The sequence below is a fragment of the Ochotona curzoniae genome, unplaced genomic scaffold (assembly GCF_017591425.1).
Source record: "Ochotona curzoniae isolate NIBS_2020 unplaced genomic scaffold, NIBS_Ocur_1.0 contig_50, whole genome shotgun sequence".
Lineage (NCBI taxonomy): Eukaryota > Metazoa > Chordata > Mammalia > Lagomorpha > Ochotonidae > Ochotona > Ochotona curzoniae.
Genome location: NW_024466446.1, coordinates 1,264,014 through 1,279,777, shown reverse-complemented (window position 1 = coordinate 1,279,777; position 15,764 = coordinate 1,264,014). Strand labels below are relative to the sequence as shown.

The 15,764-nt window shown below is 40.4% G+C and overlaps 1 protein-coding gene across 2 annotated transcripts in view; it reads right to left on the bottom strand.

The window, feature by feature from the left end:
- PCSK5 (proprotein convertase subtilisin/kexin type 5) overlaps nt 1-15,764 on the bottom strand; it is a 288,359-nt gene that overhangs the window by 202,154 nt on the left and 70,441 nt on the right. For both annotated transcript variants that reach the window (XM_040988776.1, XM_040988775.1), the window contains exon 4: nt 700-843. In XM_040988776.1, coding sequence (XP_040844710.1) covers nt 700-843 — 144 coding nt within the window. The remainder of the gene's footprint in view (nt 1-699; nt 844-15,764) is intronic.

The window sequence follows — 15,764 nt, the reverse complement described above, 5'->3', positions numbered from 1 at the left end:
CCCATTAGATAAAAGTTATTGGTACTTAATCAAACACATTCAAGTTCAGTGGGAACAGTGGGATGCTGGGAAAGCTATCTGCATAGATCTGGGCAGGGAAGGCAGCTACTGTTGTGTTCATGTGCCTCACCCAGACTGCTCTTCAGTCCTCGGGCTTATCCAGTGAGGAAACCCAGCGGAAGCTCCTTTACAGCTTGAAAATTCTGGGCTATGAAGAGACATATATCTACCTTGGAGTGCTTAGATGCAGAGGGGAGCGGGCATTCAACTATTTTGTTTGAAGGAGAATAAGATGAATTTGAGGTTCTTTCTTAAGACAGGAAATTGACTGGATTCTACAGGCCCCTTTACCATCCTTTCAGAAACAAGAAGTAGAGAGAGAAAAAGACCAAGCAAACAACTTAAGAAAAGTTCCAAGTGCACTTTTCTCCGTTAAAGGAACCAAGAACATTGCCCTGCTTACTGACTTGTTGAGAGGAGTGACTGCTTTGGGAACAGATGGTGTTGGCGGCAGGGATCCTGTCTCCTTCCTGCTTTCCTCCTGCAGGTGAAAACATCAAAGGCACTGCAAGGTTGAAAGTCTATCTGAACTGCCCTGACTCCAAATGTTCATCTCCAATAGAGCCTTCTGTGATCACTCTAATGCCACCCCTGCTCTCCAGGAGGGAAGAGTTTTTCAAGCAGAGCAAACACACTCACATAGTTCTGCATCAGATCCGGGTGAGTCCTCTCAATGCCGTCATCCAGGATGGTGACAACAATGTTCTTTCCTGTGTAGCCCCTCTTCCAGGCTCCTTCAATATTCATGTCGGATTGGCAGGGATGCGTGTTGTCACTGCAGTGCTAAAGAAGAAAGAAGATATTGCCGACTGCTTTGTAGTGAGAAGACAGAATTACCATCTTGTTAACAGATGAGTTAACTGAATGGAAATTTGGGGAACTGCCTAATGCTAGAGAAGCAGGGATGTGCATCATGGTAATGGTGAAGACAGACAGGGCTGGGAGGGAGTTAGTGAAACAGAATTCTCTGCTCTGACTTCTACTGATTACACAGATCCTTTAGAAAAACATACAATCTATCTCAACGGCAAAACAATGGGTGCATCACTTTACTGTTGGCATGTATTCATGTCATTGAAGCATTTCATTCATATATGCAAACCCAGAAGCAGAAGAACATGTGCTTAAGAATTTCCTACCTTGGAAGACAATTCAGCTACAAAAGGAACTAACTCTGGCAGCTGTTGAACAGTCAGCCAGAGGTGTGCTACTGTGAGAAACCCATGGGCAGGGAAAAAAAACCATCACAGGTTCTCTTAAACTTCTTTGACTACATTAATAATGGCTGGTATGCTGTCATCTGCACAGGCTGGGCAGCCTCACTCAGTGCTACTCCGAGAAGGGAATTGGGGGTGGGAGAGTGCAAAGTTCTAAAAGGTGACCTGCATGGGAAAATGTATGTGACAGTTTCAAAGGACAGAATGTCTAATGTGGGACCTTAGCTGATCGTAACTAGGAATTTCATTCTGCAATGGTGATGACCTAGAAATACACTGCAAAAATCAATGAAACCAGAAACTGTTCCTATGCAATGTACCGGCATTTATCCAAATCCACAATTCGTCCTTTAAAGTTCATCCTTTTGAAATGCCCTTTGGAGTGGTGCTGTTTCCCTGATTCTCAGGATGTGGTGGGAAACACAGAAGAAACAGGTGTATGGCTCTCTAACTCCACAGGAACACCCGTCTCCCAGGGCCTTTGGTTTGTGACCTCTTGTTTTGTGACAGAGTTTGGTATTTTAGGATAGGAAAAAGATGCTAGGCTTCCCATACTCTGAGCCTAATGACCACTCCAACAGGTCCATTTAACACACACTTCAGTCAGAAGCTACTGCATGATAAGAAATGGTCAGGAAAAAGCAGATGAGATCTTTATCCTGAAGAGGTAACAAAAAACAAAGAGCAAGAACTTCAAGATGCTCTCTGTGTTTCGAAGGAATGAATAACGTGATGTTGGTGAGTGTCATGCTCCAAATACACAACTCTAGGTGCGATGGTTGAGAAGAGCTTGGTTTCTGAGAAAGTGAAAACTGCCATATAGCTAATGAGGACGAGCTGTTCAACCCAAGGGACTCGGGACTGGTGGAAGGGACACAGCATCACAAATAATTGAGGTAGGAGCTTAGCAGGAAAGAAGATCCATTCTTCCTAAAACTCTGCGATCAAGATAGAGAATAGTACGCAGTGCAGCAAATAAAACTGCAGGCAAGATCACATCAATCTGGGCTTTGCCAGTTATGATCTGCCTTTTGTTCCCAGTAGGTCCCAGATAAAAGTTCCAAATATTTTCCAACCAAGACAAATGACAATGACAGACACCATTAGTGCACCATCATGAATTCATTCACCAATTTATTCCCCCAAGTGAGTCTGCCTTTGAATAAATGTTATAAACACACAATTGACTCATTCCAAGAAAGGATGCACCCATGTTTCAGGACAGGTCGCAGCGCTTGCATTGAGAATGGGGTTTACACATTATTGGGAACATGTGCATTTTCCTCTCAGATCTCTGTGCACTATCTGCTGTCACACATACTACCATTCTTCTGTACTCGTGCGAATTCTACACTTACCTCCTCCCACAATACCTTCAATCTAACCATCATCACCACACACTTCTGAACTAAGGAACACACACCCTCATCCTGTTGTTTATAATCCAACCCCTGCTCCTTGAAGTCTATGGAAACATTGCTGACTCTACATGTGCGTTTTGTCTCTTACAGTAAACTCTAGAAAACCATGAATTAAACCAAGTTTAGTTTAAAGTGTTCAAAATACTGACTAAATACTGCACACCAGAAATGAGGGCATACCCTTCATGCTATGTACAAGTCTAAAACAGTCACACTGCTTTCCACTTTCCCCTTCTCAGAGCTATCCCAGCCTGGTCACGTTTGGTTAACACAGATGGCAACACATTTCCAAAATGACCATCCTTTTCAGAAGCTTCATTCTGGCTAACCATTTGGGCCTTTCATCACCAAATATTTTCATTTAACACAAAGGAAGCTTGACAAGTTTCCATTTCATTTTCTTTTCAAAACCTGCTGTGGCCACCTGTGGTATCAATTATGATATGCAATAACGTTAATGTGGCCAAGAGGTGGGCTGGAGGAAGGAAACACACAGGAAATGGGTAACCCACAAATGGGCTAACCATCCTGAAATGGAGGGATGCTGGCTGAAATTGTAATTATGAAAATGGAAGAAATCCACCATCTATGGAAAACATGTGTGTTGGAAGTCGAGAAACATTTCTTTCTTCCACCTCTACTTCTGTTGAGTCTGACTTTGCCATTAAATCTGTACCACTTTAATAATTCTTTACATCTGCTACCATGCTATCCGTGGGAGGTGAAGGGGAGGAAATATACGATTGATACTTTCATGTTGATAATCTAATTTAGAAAGCAGACAGATATCAAAGGTCAAAAAAAAAAGATAGTTGATTAAAGCTTAAGTGTTTCTTACAAATGAAGAGAAAGATCACAGAACACTTAACATCAGAACCTTAAATCAACTATGTGACCTCTAACATTTTTAAAACATATTTCAAATAATGCAGGGCTTTCAATGTGTTTATATGCAGTTATTTAATATATTCAACATATTTGAAAAGCAAGGATTATGGGAAATGCGGATGTCACCCAACCTTGGCCACGGATGAGAATGAATTTAACATTTCCTTAAACTGTCGTAACACAACGATCTTTAATCTTGGCCCTATTTATTACATACCACAGCAGTACCCAAAGGCAGGATTCCTTCAAGTCAACTATCCTCAGAAGAACTCTGCTGCAGGTGGAACTAAAGCCTAGTGTTTAGAATGTTGCTACCATGCACAGCACACAGTCTGGTGTTCACAACACAGGCCAGTCAGAAACATCTAGCATATCTGAAGCTGAAGGAAAAAAACCTATGTGAACAGGGTATGCCCTGGCTCCATCACACTTTCAGTCTAACTTCCCACTAGGGGGCCCCGAGGCAGCAGACAGTGGGTCCAGCGCTGGATGAGAGGCCTGAATGGAGTTCTTTACTCCTGGTTTCGGTCAGACCTAGTCCTGCCAGCCGCAAGCACGGAGAAGTGATTTATATATCTGATAGATAAAGATAAAGTAGGGAAGGAAGTCATGTCAATTAAACAAACAAACAAAGACCTAAAAGCTAGGTACAGACCTAAAAGCTAGCTACAGAGCATAGAGCTCCTGACACAATGCAAGATGCACGGAAAAGCAGCTGCACTGCGCAGAACCAGGACTGTTCTGGAAGCCACACCAGTGCCTGCAGACCACCCAGCACAGAGCTTGGCCTTGTGGACGTGGCACACCAGCTGGCTCTCCTGGGAAGCCATCTGCTGAGGGCTTACCCACAGCAGCTGCCATTCCTCAGAACATACAAACATGAGCCCAAGGATGCCTACTTCCGTCCCAAGATTTCTGTTGGGGTGGGGTAACTTCTTTCCTTAACCCTCCCACTGCACTTTAGACTCCAGTGCTTTAAACTTCTTGCATACTAAACTCGAAGTCACTTGAACCCAGAGAAACCATTTGACACGGCGGCAAGATTCAGTAGTTAGAAAAAAACAGGATCAGGAAAAAGAGGAGAGATGGAAAAGAACATTGGTACTCCCAGATCCCAAGGCAGTCACTGTGATTTTTTTTTTTTTCCATTAGCTTCAAACTGGGAACTGCTGGCCACATCTCTCTTAGAACCAAGAACAGACTATTTGAGAGAGAAGCCAGCAGTTTGAGAGATAACAGACCCATGCAGGGCAGAAAGAATCAGGTTCCTGGAGAACTGGGTCGCCACCTGGATCAAGAAAGGCTTGCCACTCAGCTCTAGGAACCCATCCATTCATGCTTTCTCCCAGCGGATCTTCCCTGCCTTCAGCTTAATAGAATCGTGTGTGTAACTCACTCTCCATTTAAATAATGTTTAACACAACATAAATTCTCTGTACAAATGGATGCAGAGAACAGATGCTGCTAATTGTTTAAAGGAAACCGAGAACAGCTAAATTTGCAAAGTTAACATTAGTCAAAAAAAAGAAAATTGTAGAACTTAGCAGCATTTCACACCAAAAGTGGTTCCTAATGCTTGCCCTCGCCCCAGGATATGTATAGGCTGTATTTACAGCCAGACAAAAAGAGGGACAGGCAGAAACCCCATTAGCTGCAGGTTGCATTAGTTTCACATGGATCAAGCTTTGACCCATGGAAGCCTGAGACTGGATGGAATATGACTGCTTTTTTGGTGGAAACAGATTGCCGGCTTACAACAGTACACTTTAGAAAACAATCAGATTGTATTCACATTACAAGTTGGGTTGCAGGTTACTATGTTGGAAAGATGCTTTGGTCCAAACTTCGTCCTTTCAATAAGGAGACAGGTTTACGCCAAACATTTTTGGTTTGACATGATCCCTATTTTTCTTATTCATTCTCAGAGCATATCAGGATAATAAAAAGCTTTGAGATGCCCCATAGTGTGCTCAAATCAGTATGTTCCAAATAAACTTGATTTTGAAAATTCCCATTAAGAATTCTCAGAAATATTGTAGCTTGGAAAACAATCTTCATAATAATGACATGGAAATCACTCATTTGCCTGCAAAGAAGACTTCTGTGACTTCACTGAACTTCAGCATAGAGCATAAGTCTGTGTGTTACAGGTTTGAGCCCCATGTAATCCAACCAAAAAAATCATAACACGTACATGCTTCCATATACGTGTTAAAATCTCACTGGGCCTTGTGCATGCCCATATTCCTAGGTCAACTATGAACTATTAGAGGCAAGACATGAAAGTTTGAAGTTTACCTGAGACACAGGACCAACTCAGTAAGTGTTGCTGAATGCTTAAAATGATTAAAATCATTATCAATTTCTTTTTTTTCCCTGTGGAAATTACATTTCTGATTTCTTTCCTTCATTTTCCTTGTGTTACACATTAATGCCTTTATTGAGCAGCCTGTAGTATCTCCTACTTCTTGAGTCCTGAGGGAGTAGAATGGAGTCAATGCTCATTAGAGTGTACAACTAGTTTAAATGATTTGTTCACCACACTCTTTCCCCAGTCCAAATTGAATCAGGTTTGATCATTACAGATCTTTTTAATCTTTCATTTTCTTGGACAAAATCCTATAATTAGAAATATTTCCAGTCTTGCTTTACCCTGTATTTCAAGCTAATGAAGAATGGCAAAGTTAGCACCATTTCCTGAAGCAGGCACTTGAAGGAAAATAATTACGCGTTATTTTGCCACAGACCTCTTAAAAATAGAATATTTATTTAGAATATTTATTTCTGGGGCATCAGGTTGCTGGACCAGATGGCTCTATCTCCTCCATCAATTACTCAGAAAAGTTAGGATAAAACACATCTTTGTAATATTTGCTAACCCTCCAAAGACCACATACTGAGCACACACTAAATAAGTTGATGATGATAATAACCATAATAATAATAATAAACTGTGACGACAGGCTTAAAATCATGTACCATGTAATAATACTGAGGACGATTCCCGTTGAGAAAATTCTGGAATAACTTCAGTTACTTAAAATTGCTGGTGGAGAGAAATATTCTAAGACATTTCAAACATCCTGGCATAGGTCAAGGGGACGTAGAGAAGTGTAAAAGACTTAATAACTTTATAGGACTTACATCACTTGCAGTGATTCCATGGCGGATGGGAACAGGGTTACGGTGAAGAAGTGTTTATATATACAGTGGTAGTGTGAGACAACAATCAAAGAATAATTACGTTGGTGTTACTGTAAAGACTTTCAGCAAAAACAGAATGCAGATAAAAGATTCAACAAAATAAATTTGAAGCATTCTGTGGAATTGGTTTTTACATTGGAAATATGTATAAACTTATGGTATTCTGTTCACGGAAAGTCCTAAAGAGTAGCCCAATAACAATGAGAATCTCAAATACTGTGGTATTTAGGATAAATTGAAAAAAAAAAGAGTTCTGAGAAGAAATGTTTGTTTCTATGCCAGAAATTCAAAACATAAAGGAATTTTAAAATGTTCCTGAAAAAGCATATGATAAAAAAAATACAAAAATTTCAAAACATTTTGCATGAAAATAGAATTATATTCTATTTTCTATGAAATCTTTGAAGCTCCTATGTATACAAGATAAGCATAATATCATGTATCATGCCAGAAAAACAACACTGAGATTCCTCCAAAAAGACACAGAAGTCACTCTCCAACGATGAGCTCTCACTCTCCAAAGATGGGATAACTCAAAACAAATGAAGTTAATCATTTCCATGAAGTGAAGCATATCATGTATGTTAAGCCTATGCATTTGGAATCAAACTAGAAAAAGAAAATCTCATTGATTGCCTTTGGTGAATGATGAAAAAACTCATAAGGAATAAATGAAAATTGGGCATTAATCTTGCCTTTCCTACAGAAACTGTATCTTACTCTACCAAATAGGAAAAGCTTCTAACTAGAACATTTTTTCCTTGTGACAGTGTTTTTGCTAGTAAATGTCAAAGACAACAGAAAGAGAATAACGCTGTGTGGCAGAGGTGGACACTGGGATAGACTACTGGCTTAAAGCCCAGTGAAGACAGCCATGTTACACGTTGAAGCTCCCAGGATTTGACTTCCAGCCCCAGCTTCCAACACCAGCGTCCCATGAAGGCGGAACCGGGGAAACAGCACTGACGGATCCAGTCATTGGGTTCCTGCCGCTCACGTGGGAATTTCCAGCTTCTAGCTTCGCCCAGGGCTCCACACTGTCAGTGCCGAAAAGAGATCTTTCTGTCGGACCCTCAAAAACATTTTAGAGTAATGCTAGGCAAACTTTAATGAGGTTTAAAGGTTGTAGCCAAAGAGTGGCATGCTGATGTGTACTTCTGGACCCAAGAACACACCACCAGCTGGGTACAGTCTCCCTTACTGTCTTGTACAAAAAAACTCAACGTGAGCCCTTAGTTCTGACAACCCACCCAAAATGCAATCACTGTAGATAGAGCCTTCAAAACAACACCATGAGAATGTAGCTCCCAAAGCTTGAAAGAATCTAGATTTTTCAAGTACAATGTTGAATGGAAAACCAGAGAGAAATATACAGAAAGAAGATTTAAGGCTAACAGAATGCACTTCAAACAGGACATGAAAAACAGAACTGAAAGACAAACTAATAATCAAAATATCGTGAAATCCAAGTACAGTTTTTTTCATAATAGACATTTCCCACAAACTTTTTGCTAGAAGACACCTCTCCAAACCATCACAATACTTAAGTCCTAAGTGAGACTGACTCAGATACTTTATAAAATAAAAACAATTATGTGATAGCAGGAGAGAACTGACTGAATGCCTGATAACATAAATAAAGTTCTATCAACTTCTTAATATGTGATAATGACATGGTTTTATTATAACAAAAAATGATTTATCTAACAGAAATACATTTCTGAACATTCCATGGATTATTTGCTTTAAGATAATCAGAGGAATGGGCAATTGGATGTGATGCCTAACTGGGGATAACACAGGCTTTTGATAAAGTACAAATTCATATTTTTGAATGAAAAAGCCCATAACAGAAAAGGCCGCTGGAGAAGAGTACATTTTTGGTAACTGAAAACGCACACAGTGGGTACTGACTATTATCCGTATTGTCTGTACCTGAAAACTGAGTTCCAAGGCATACCCGCTCTGATAGGCGGTGGGCACCCTCACACACTCATCCTCACCTTCAAGACCACCTGACTCAAAGAAAACACTATTGCCAGAACATGCACAGATTGTTTCCAGTATGCATAGTTGTAACAGGCTTGGTCACAGGTCTGGAAGAAAAATGAGAATGCGGACGTAAAACAATATAGCTGAAAAAGGATGAGCTAACAAACTTCATGCTTAATTTACTCCTGCTCAGAGTCTGGCTGGATTTCCTTCACGTTGCTGAAAAATAACAATAGTTTCTCTATCATGAGGTAACAAAGCCAAACACCAACTTTTTAACACACTAATTTAACCAGGTTTCAGGAAACCATGCAAAGAGATCATTACAACACAGTTCTATGTTACCCGGGCATAATTTTCTTTGCTTTGCTTCAGACATACTAATTTAGTATGTCTGGGCCAGAACTTCCATACCCAGAGAGTTTTTATAAGGATCAAATTCACTAGGAAACTAAAAGAGAAAAGAAAGAAGACAAAAGCTACATTTCTTCCAAGCAATCGTTTAAAATTATTCCATAAAGCTTGTACCACAGATCTGAATGTACATCTTCCAGACAAGCTGTTTTTTTTTTCTTAGCAGAAAGGAAAAGATTGAGCTATCCATGAGGGACTTACATTTTTTAATTAAGGAAAAATAAGCATTAAATGCATTTCTGAATTCATCTGCACTCTCTACCTACCATATAAAAACAATGCCTTTGCATGTTGAACCCAAATTTACATTGGACCTATGCAAGTAAGTAATCAATTTTGGTTCCCAAGAAAGGTAAATTTAGTCTACTTATCTCAGTATAATTTGCCTCTGTTGTGCAACAGCTCTTCATGTGCCTACTGGAGTACTCAGGATTAGTCTAGAATCCTGTCCGCACGCTGAAGCAGCCTACCAAAGGTTCCCCTCCCTTGGAGAACTTGGGAAAAGCACACTGGTGCACACACATTCTGTTTAGAAACAGTTCTTACTCTCACCTCTCCAGAAAACATAGACATTTTCTCCTTTCTCATCAAAAGAATCGTTTTTTTAACTGTGAATTTTCTGGCTATGCTCATTGGCAACCCAAATGAAAGAAGCCAGCCAGACGCCTCTGTCTGAGAAAAGTTTTAGAATTTGGATTCTGAACACAGGACATTTGAAGGCATCATCATCTTTAGAAACAGCCCAATTCATTTTGTAAATTTTCAAAGTGAGGACATCCTGGATCAGGCTGCCTCCTCAGTTTACGTCAGGAGACACCGAACTTACTTAGAATAAGTTAAGAGTCTTACTTATTAGAAGAGAGACAAGTTACTATCAGAAACAAATCCCCAGTTTTGGTGAAAGGTAAGTTGAGAAATGAGGAATTCAAAGAAGCAGTTTGATAAAAGAACTTGAATCAACATGTCTAAGAATAGAGTCATAGATTAAGTGAGTTCAAGGGTTGGTCTTATCTGCTCTCCACCAGAAAATGAGTTATTAATTAAAGAAATATCTTTGTTAAAATCTTGATAGAAACAGCTCTGACTTGAGTAACAGACTGACTCATCATGCCAGAGTAGGGTCAAGGGACCAGACTACTCACATATCTTACTCATTGAAAGCAAAGCTGTGAAATAAACTTATGGAATAGTTATATCTTACTCAAGGAAATTAATACAAAACTTATGATAATTTGCATTGGAAGCAATGGATGTTACCAACATGATTCCTTCCTAGTAAAACATTAATTATTATTTTCTCCTGGAAGCACTCTGAATAAGTATGTACATTTTTACTTAAAATTCTTGATTATGCCAACTTCTGTTATAACTATTAAATGGGACAATGAAATCATAATTGCTATAAACATTATAAGTTAATTAACAAGTACCAAATAAGGTTCCATTCTCTAGACCAGCATTAATAAATTGATTGATAAAACGGACTAATTCCAAACATTTACTCATACCATGTTCTTCCTAAGTTTCATTAAATAAGGTAAAATGGATATGTCATTTGATGTTTTATCCTTGGTGACAGGAAAACCGTAGGTTTTAGGGGGGGAATAAATCGTTGGTAAATGTAAGTGAACATATGAATGAATACATTAACAAAGTGTGTCTTGGGCTGATGTGGCACAGCAAGCTAAGCTGCCTGCAAGGGTGGCATTGTATAATGAAGCATTTGTTCAAGCGTCAGGCGTTCCACTCCTTGCTCATGTACCAGAGGACACAGAGGAAGATGGTTCAAACACTTAGGCTCTGGCCACCTCGTTGGAGACCCAGATGGAGTTCCAAGCCCCTGATTTTGGCCTGGTCTAGCCTCAGTCATCACAATCATTTGAGGAGTATACCAGTGGATAGAAAACCACAGTGTGTGTGTGTGTGTGTGTGTGTGTGTGTGTCCCTCTGTCTGAATCACTCTACCTTATACATCAAACTAATAATTAATTAATTAAGACTAAATGAATAATAAATAATAATTAATAATAAATGAATTAATTTCAGGGGAAAAAACAATCTGCGGGGGTAGGGAGCAAGAAACTTATTTCTACAAATAAAAAAATTAGGCAAGTGGGCTAACAGCAGAAAGTGTGGGGCAAACCATGGGAACCCTTAACGGCAAGTTTCTGGCTGGGGGTTTCTGGTATCAAGACAACATAAAGTGATTTCTAAGTACTAAGCCATGGGAAGCAAGTAAAGAGGGGGGAAGTTTTCTTCCACTGGTCAGTTTGAGATTTTACTGAAGCAGAAGACTGTGGGGGGGTTTGAAAGTGGAAACTGCATTAGTCTGAAGGAAAGCCAAGTATGGTTTGGATGACAGTGGCGCTGGTATGGAAGGAGAGTTGGCGATTGGCTCAGAAGGTGGACTAGCTTTCGTTTGACAGATTAGCTTTTAGAGGTAGTCAAAGATGACGTCCTGGTTTCCATCCACGCGTTAAGGAACAGCTCAAACAGGCAGTCTAGGATGGGGTTTGAATTATCTCTTTAGTCTGGGGAAGCAAAGAAAAGAATTACAAGAAGAGGCCCAACACTGCTGGCCATTGAAAAGCATGTTGACAAGGTTGGTACTGACTGGCATCTGGGGACATGGATTTGGGGAAGGTTCCCACAATTCTCTCAAAACGTGACTCACTGTGAGTAACCAACAATATGGTTTTTGCTGGATACTTGCTTTCCTTCTATGACTGTGGGATTTTGAAAAACAATGGCAGGCCAAGAAGGCCCCTAGGTTCATCCTACGGAATCACACTTGGTGTGGAGTCTCTCACGAGCTTTCCTAGGGGGAAGCATTTCCCATGTTGCACAATCCAGTGCTGCAGGAATTCCACCCTTCGTGTGACTTCACTGAGACAAGTCTCTCGAGTCGGGGTTCCTCTAGGCTCCAGGCCTTGTGCCTTTTTTGTTTTGGTCCTTGGGTTTTCCAGCCTTTTACTGAAAGAATTCTCAGAGGGAGTATGACTACTTGATGAGTCATGTGGGTGCTCCTACTGATCCACCAAACTTATGGGTGGTCCTGTGGACCTCCAACAAAGGGGACATACTGAGTCTGAAACAGCAATGTGATGAAAGCATGGCAGGCAGCAAGGAGAGGAGGCTCACAGCTAGGGATCAAAACCCAGATGGGTGTGTAGTCTCCCTGGATGCAATATGAAGAGCACCTGAAAGAAGTCCGATTAGCAATGATCTCAGAAAGCAGCCAATCTGGACGCCTCTTTTTTGTTGTTTAGACTTCAGATGGACTAAAGTTAAGTGATAAGACATCCTTCTAGAGGCCAGAGCCAGTTAGCAGCAGAGACTAGTCAACCAAAGCTGTGTCTCCAGTAAACCCCTACAGCGTCGCTCAGGACTGCCCTTTCTCAGGCCTGCTGCTTGCATTAGAATGTGCTACATGGTTGCAGCTTTCCACCATGTTGCATTTTCAATTAAAACAGCTAAATGGGATGTCTCAAAAGGATAATTTCCAAGCTGCCGGGACAATAATGCCACAGACTCCACCAGATTTTATTAGAGTCAAATGACAGTGTAAATCATTAAGAAAATGTGTGCCAACCACAGAAACAGCAATGCCTCAAACTTGCAGTCCTGAACACCATCCAGTTGGCTGAGAAAAAACCATGTGGCTGAAAATAATTTTTGCAATTACTATCCCAGCTAGTTCACAGTTTTTGGCAGATAGGTCCCACATGCATAACTGAACTCACTAATTTTCACTCTACTGATCAAAAAATATAATTTTTCCCCTCCAAAATACCACCCAGAGAGCTTTCATGAAATCCAAGGTAGTTCATCAGAAAATGAGCCCATTTGTCACGGTCTGTCTTTGAATAATGCATATTAAATAGGCCACCCAATATTCATCACAGAAAGTTCTACTTGGCCAAGGTATGAGTCAAGGTCATACTAAATGCTACAGTCTGACCATCAATAGCAAAATCTCCAAATAGCTCTGCCTTGCACCAAATAGAAAAAAAAATACACATATAAACATCCATACATATGGTCTGATCGTCATGTTTGAAAGTGTGTCCTGTGATGGTATTTTTAAAATTTAAACCTTCTACAAACTAAACAACTCCCCCTACAAACTAGCATCCCATCAACAAGAAAAATTCCCTCAAAAAGTTGCAAATTCAGCCTTTCTGACATCACTGGAGTGTGTGAAGGAATGCCCCTGGAACAGGCATCGCAGGATATTTTAATTATGGGGATAATATTCCATTTTTTAGTTTGAGTAATTGTGCTTAGGCAGGTAATTGTGCTTTTTTAATATTTTATAATAATCATTTAAACAGCTCCTTGAATTTGCTCAACTGGAATTCCAAAATCCCTGAGAAAGTTTTATTTAAACTTGCTGTCTCAAGAATCAAACTGAATTCTCTTGAGCACTAAAAAATGTTCCATTGTATCGGCCAGGTACACTTATACTGACTCCATTACCCTGAGTTCCCCAAAACGGAACCAATTCCACACATCTTTTCTTATCAAGTACCTTATGCTTCTGGAGTTGCTTAAAAGAATACATAAGTCAAAAGTATTTTCAACCGGTAAAGTGAAAATATCTTCTCATATTAAAACTGCCAGCTTCCCAAATAGAAAATTTGGGCAGTAAGGAAAAGATACGGGATCAAGAAAGTTAGGTTGACTAGGTATGATATAAAAACGCCCTTTGAGCTTTAAAGCTTTGCTTCCCCTACCTAATGACAGACCAATGAGTTCTCAAAACAGTACCTGGACCCAGCAACAGACTGGGCTGAGAGCTTGCTAGAAGCTTGACAGTGCTGGGGGAAAGGAGGAGGACGTGGGCAAGCATCTGCTCTAAGTTCTCCCAGTATGTGTTAGTTTAAGAACCATGGAGTTGGAATTCTAGGTTTCCGGGAACACAGCGACTTGGTTTGAACATCAGACTCTGCCCCTGGTAAATAGTGTAACCTTGGACCAATGATTCAACTTGTGCATGGTTTGATATCCTACCTCATCTATATAATGAAGACAATAATAGTCCCAAACACACTGGAACATTGGCAATAAAATCATACATGCTAAGAACTCATTAAGGGGTGTGCAGGAACTCTTGCTTTCACAGAAATGATCACCCAGAAGAGTGTTTTCAATATGGTTTGCTCATTCATTTATTGAGAATTTATCCCAGGCTCAACATTAAAACCATCCGGGGAGTTATGAAATACCATCGCATAGCTCTCACTCCACACCAAAATTCTGTGATAACTGGTCCTAAGTTTGGATTTGTTTAAAAACTCATTGGGAGATTCTAATGGAAGAAGTAAATCTGTAAAAAACTACATCCCAATGCCCAAGGGATGTAATTTATATACATGATATCAGAAAAGGTTTGAGGAAAAGGTCTCTCCCCAAGCAAACTCCTTTGGTGCTTACACAGTCGCCTCTCCTGCTTTCCCGACTTTCTTTGGAGGCACAAATCAAGTTTGTGTGAACCCCCGGTATCTGGCACTATGCCTGGCAAAGACAGCAGAAGTTTGTTGTGGAATGAGAAGTGAGTTGTATTTCTAGTATTGGGCCCTCCAACTCCTGGAAACCTGAGCCCAGTATGTCAGGAGAGAGGAGTAATTATATAGCCATTCTCTCCATCACAAACACTCTGAAATTCACATTTCCCTGAATATACTGCCCAGACCTCAAGGCTAAACATAATGGTTTTGCACACTCATTTCCAAGAGGAGGAGCAACATGGGCAAAGCTTTTAAATTAATTTAAAGAGACACTCAGGCACACTTTATGCCATTCTTTAATCTCTGTTCTCCTGTAATAAATATAGGATGACAGGAACAGGCCTAGGCTAATGAGTTGGAGGCAGGACGTTATGGAGGTTCGCCAAGTAGCTCTTAGGAAAAAAAGAGAGGCAGTGTCCATGGCTAAGAAAAAGAAAGACAGAGGAAATGAGCACCTTGCCCTGGCTGTGTCTGCAGTGTGTCACCACAGAGCATCCTGGAGAATCCCACCACACATTGGGTGTCACCTTTCTTTGATTAATAATTACTTAAGCAACCAAGAAGAAGAAAAGTCCATGTATTATAATTGACAAGGTAGAGAATAACAGTTACAACCTATTGAAGGCTTGCCAGTATCCAGCTTGGTGCTAAAGGCTCCCCTTGCAAAACATGCTTTAACTATAGCCTTCAGCCCCTCTCCATATTCCCCCGTTCTAGCACGCAGCCTTGTGTAGTTTGCTTTCAGATTGCTTCAGCATTGATTCATGGAACAGACAGAAAATCAGTAGTGAATCAGTAGTGAAGGGACCCTTGGATCCTGCAACATATATAGCTGATGTTCTGCAAAGAAAATGTTTGCAAAAGAGAGAAGAAAGGACATTTCGTGAAAAATAGAGCCAATCAGTGCCATGTGGATTGCATTATTAAGAATAAGTAATCATGAACATGAACATGCTACAATCAGAGAAATGTTTTCAGAGCAGGGACTGGCCAGGGAACCAGTGAATCACTTTTCCCAACATGTTAAGAAAGTTGCCCTCCCTGAAGTCTTTTCTTGA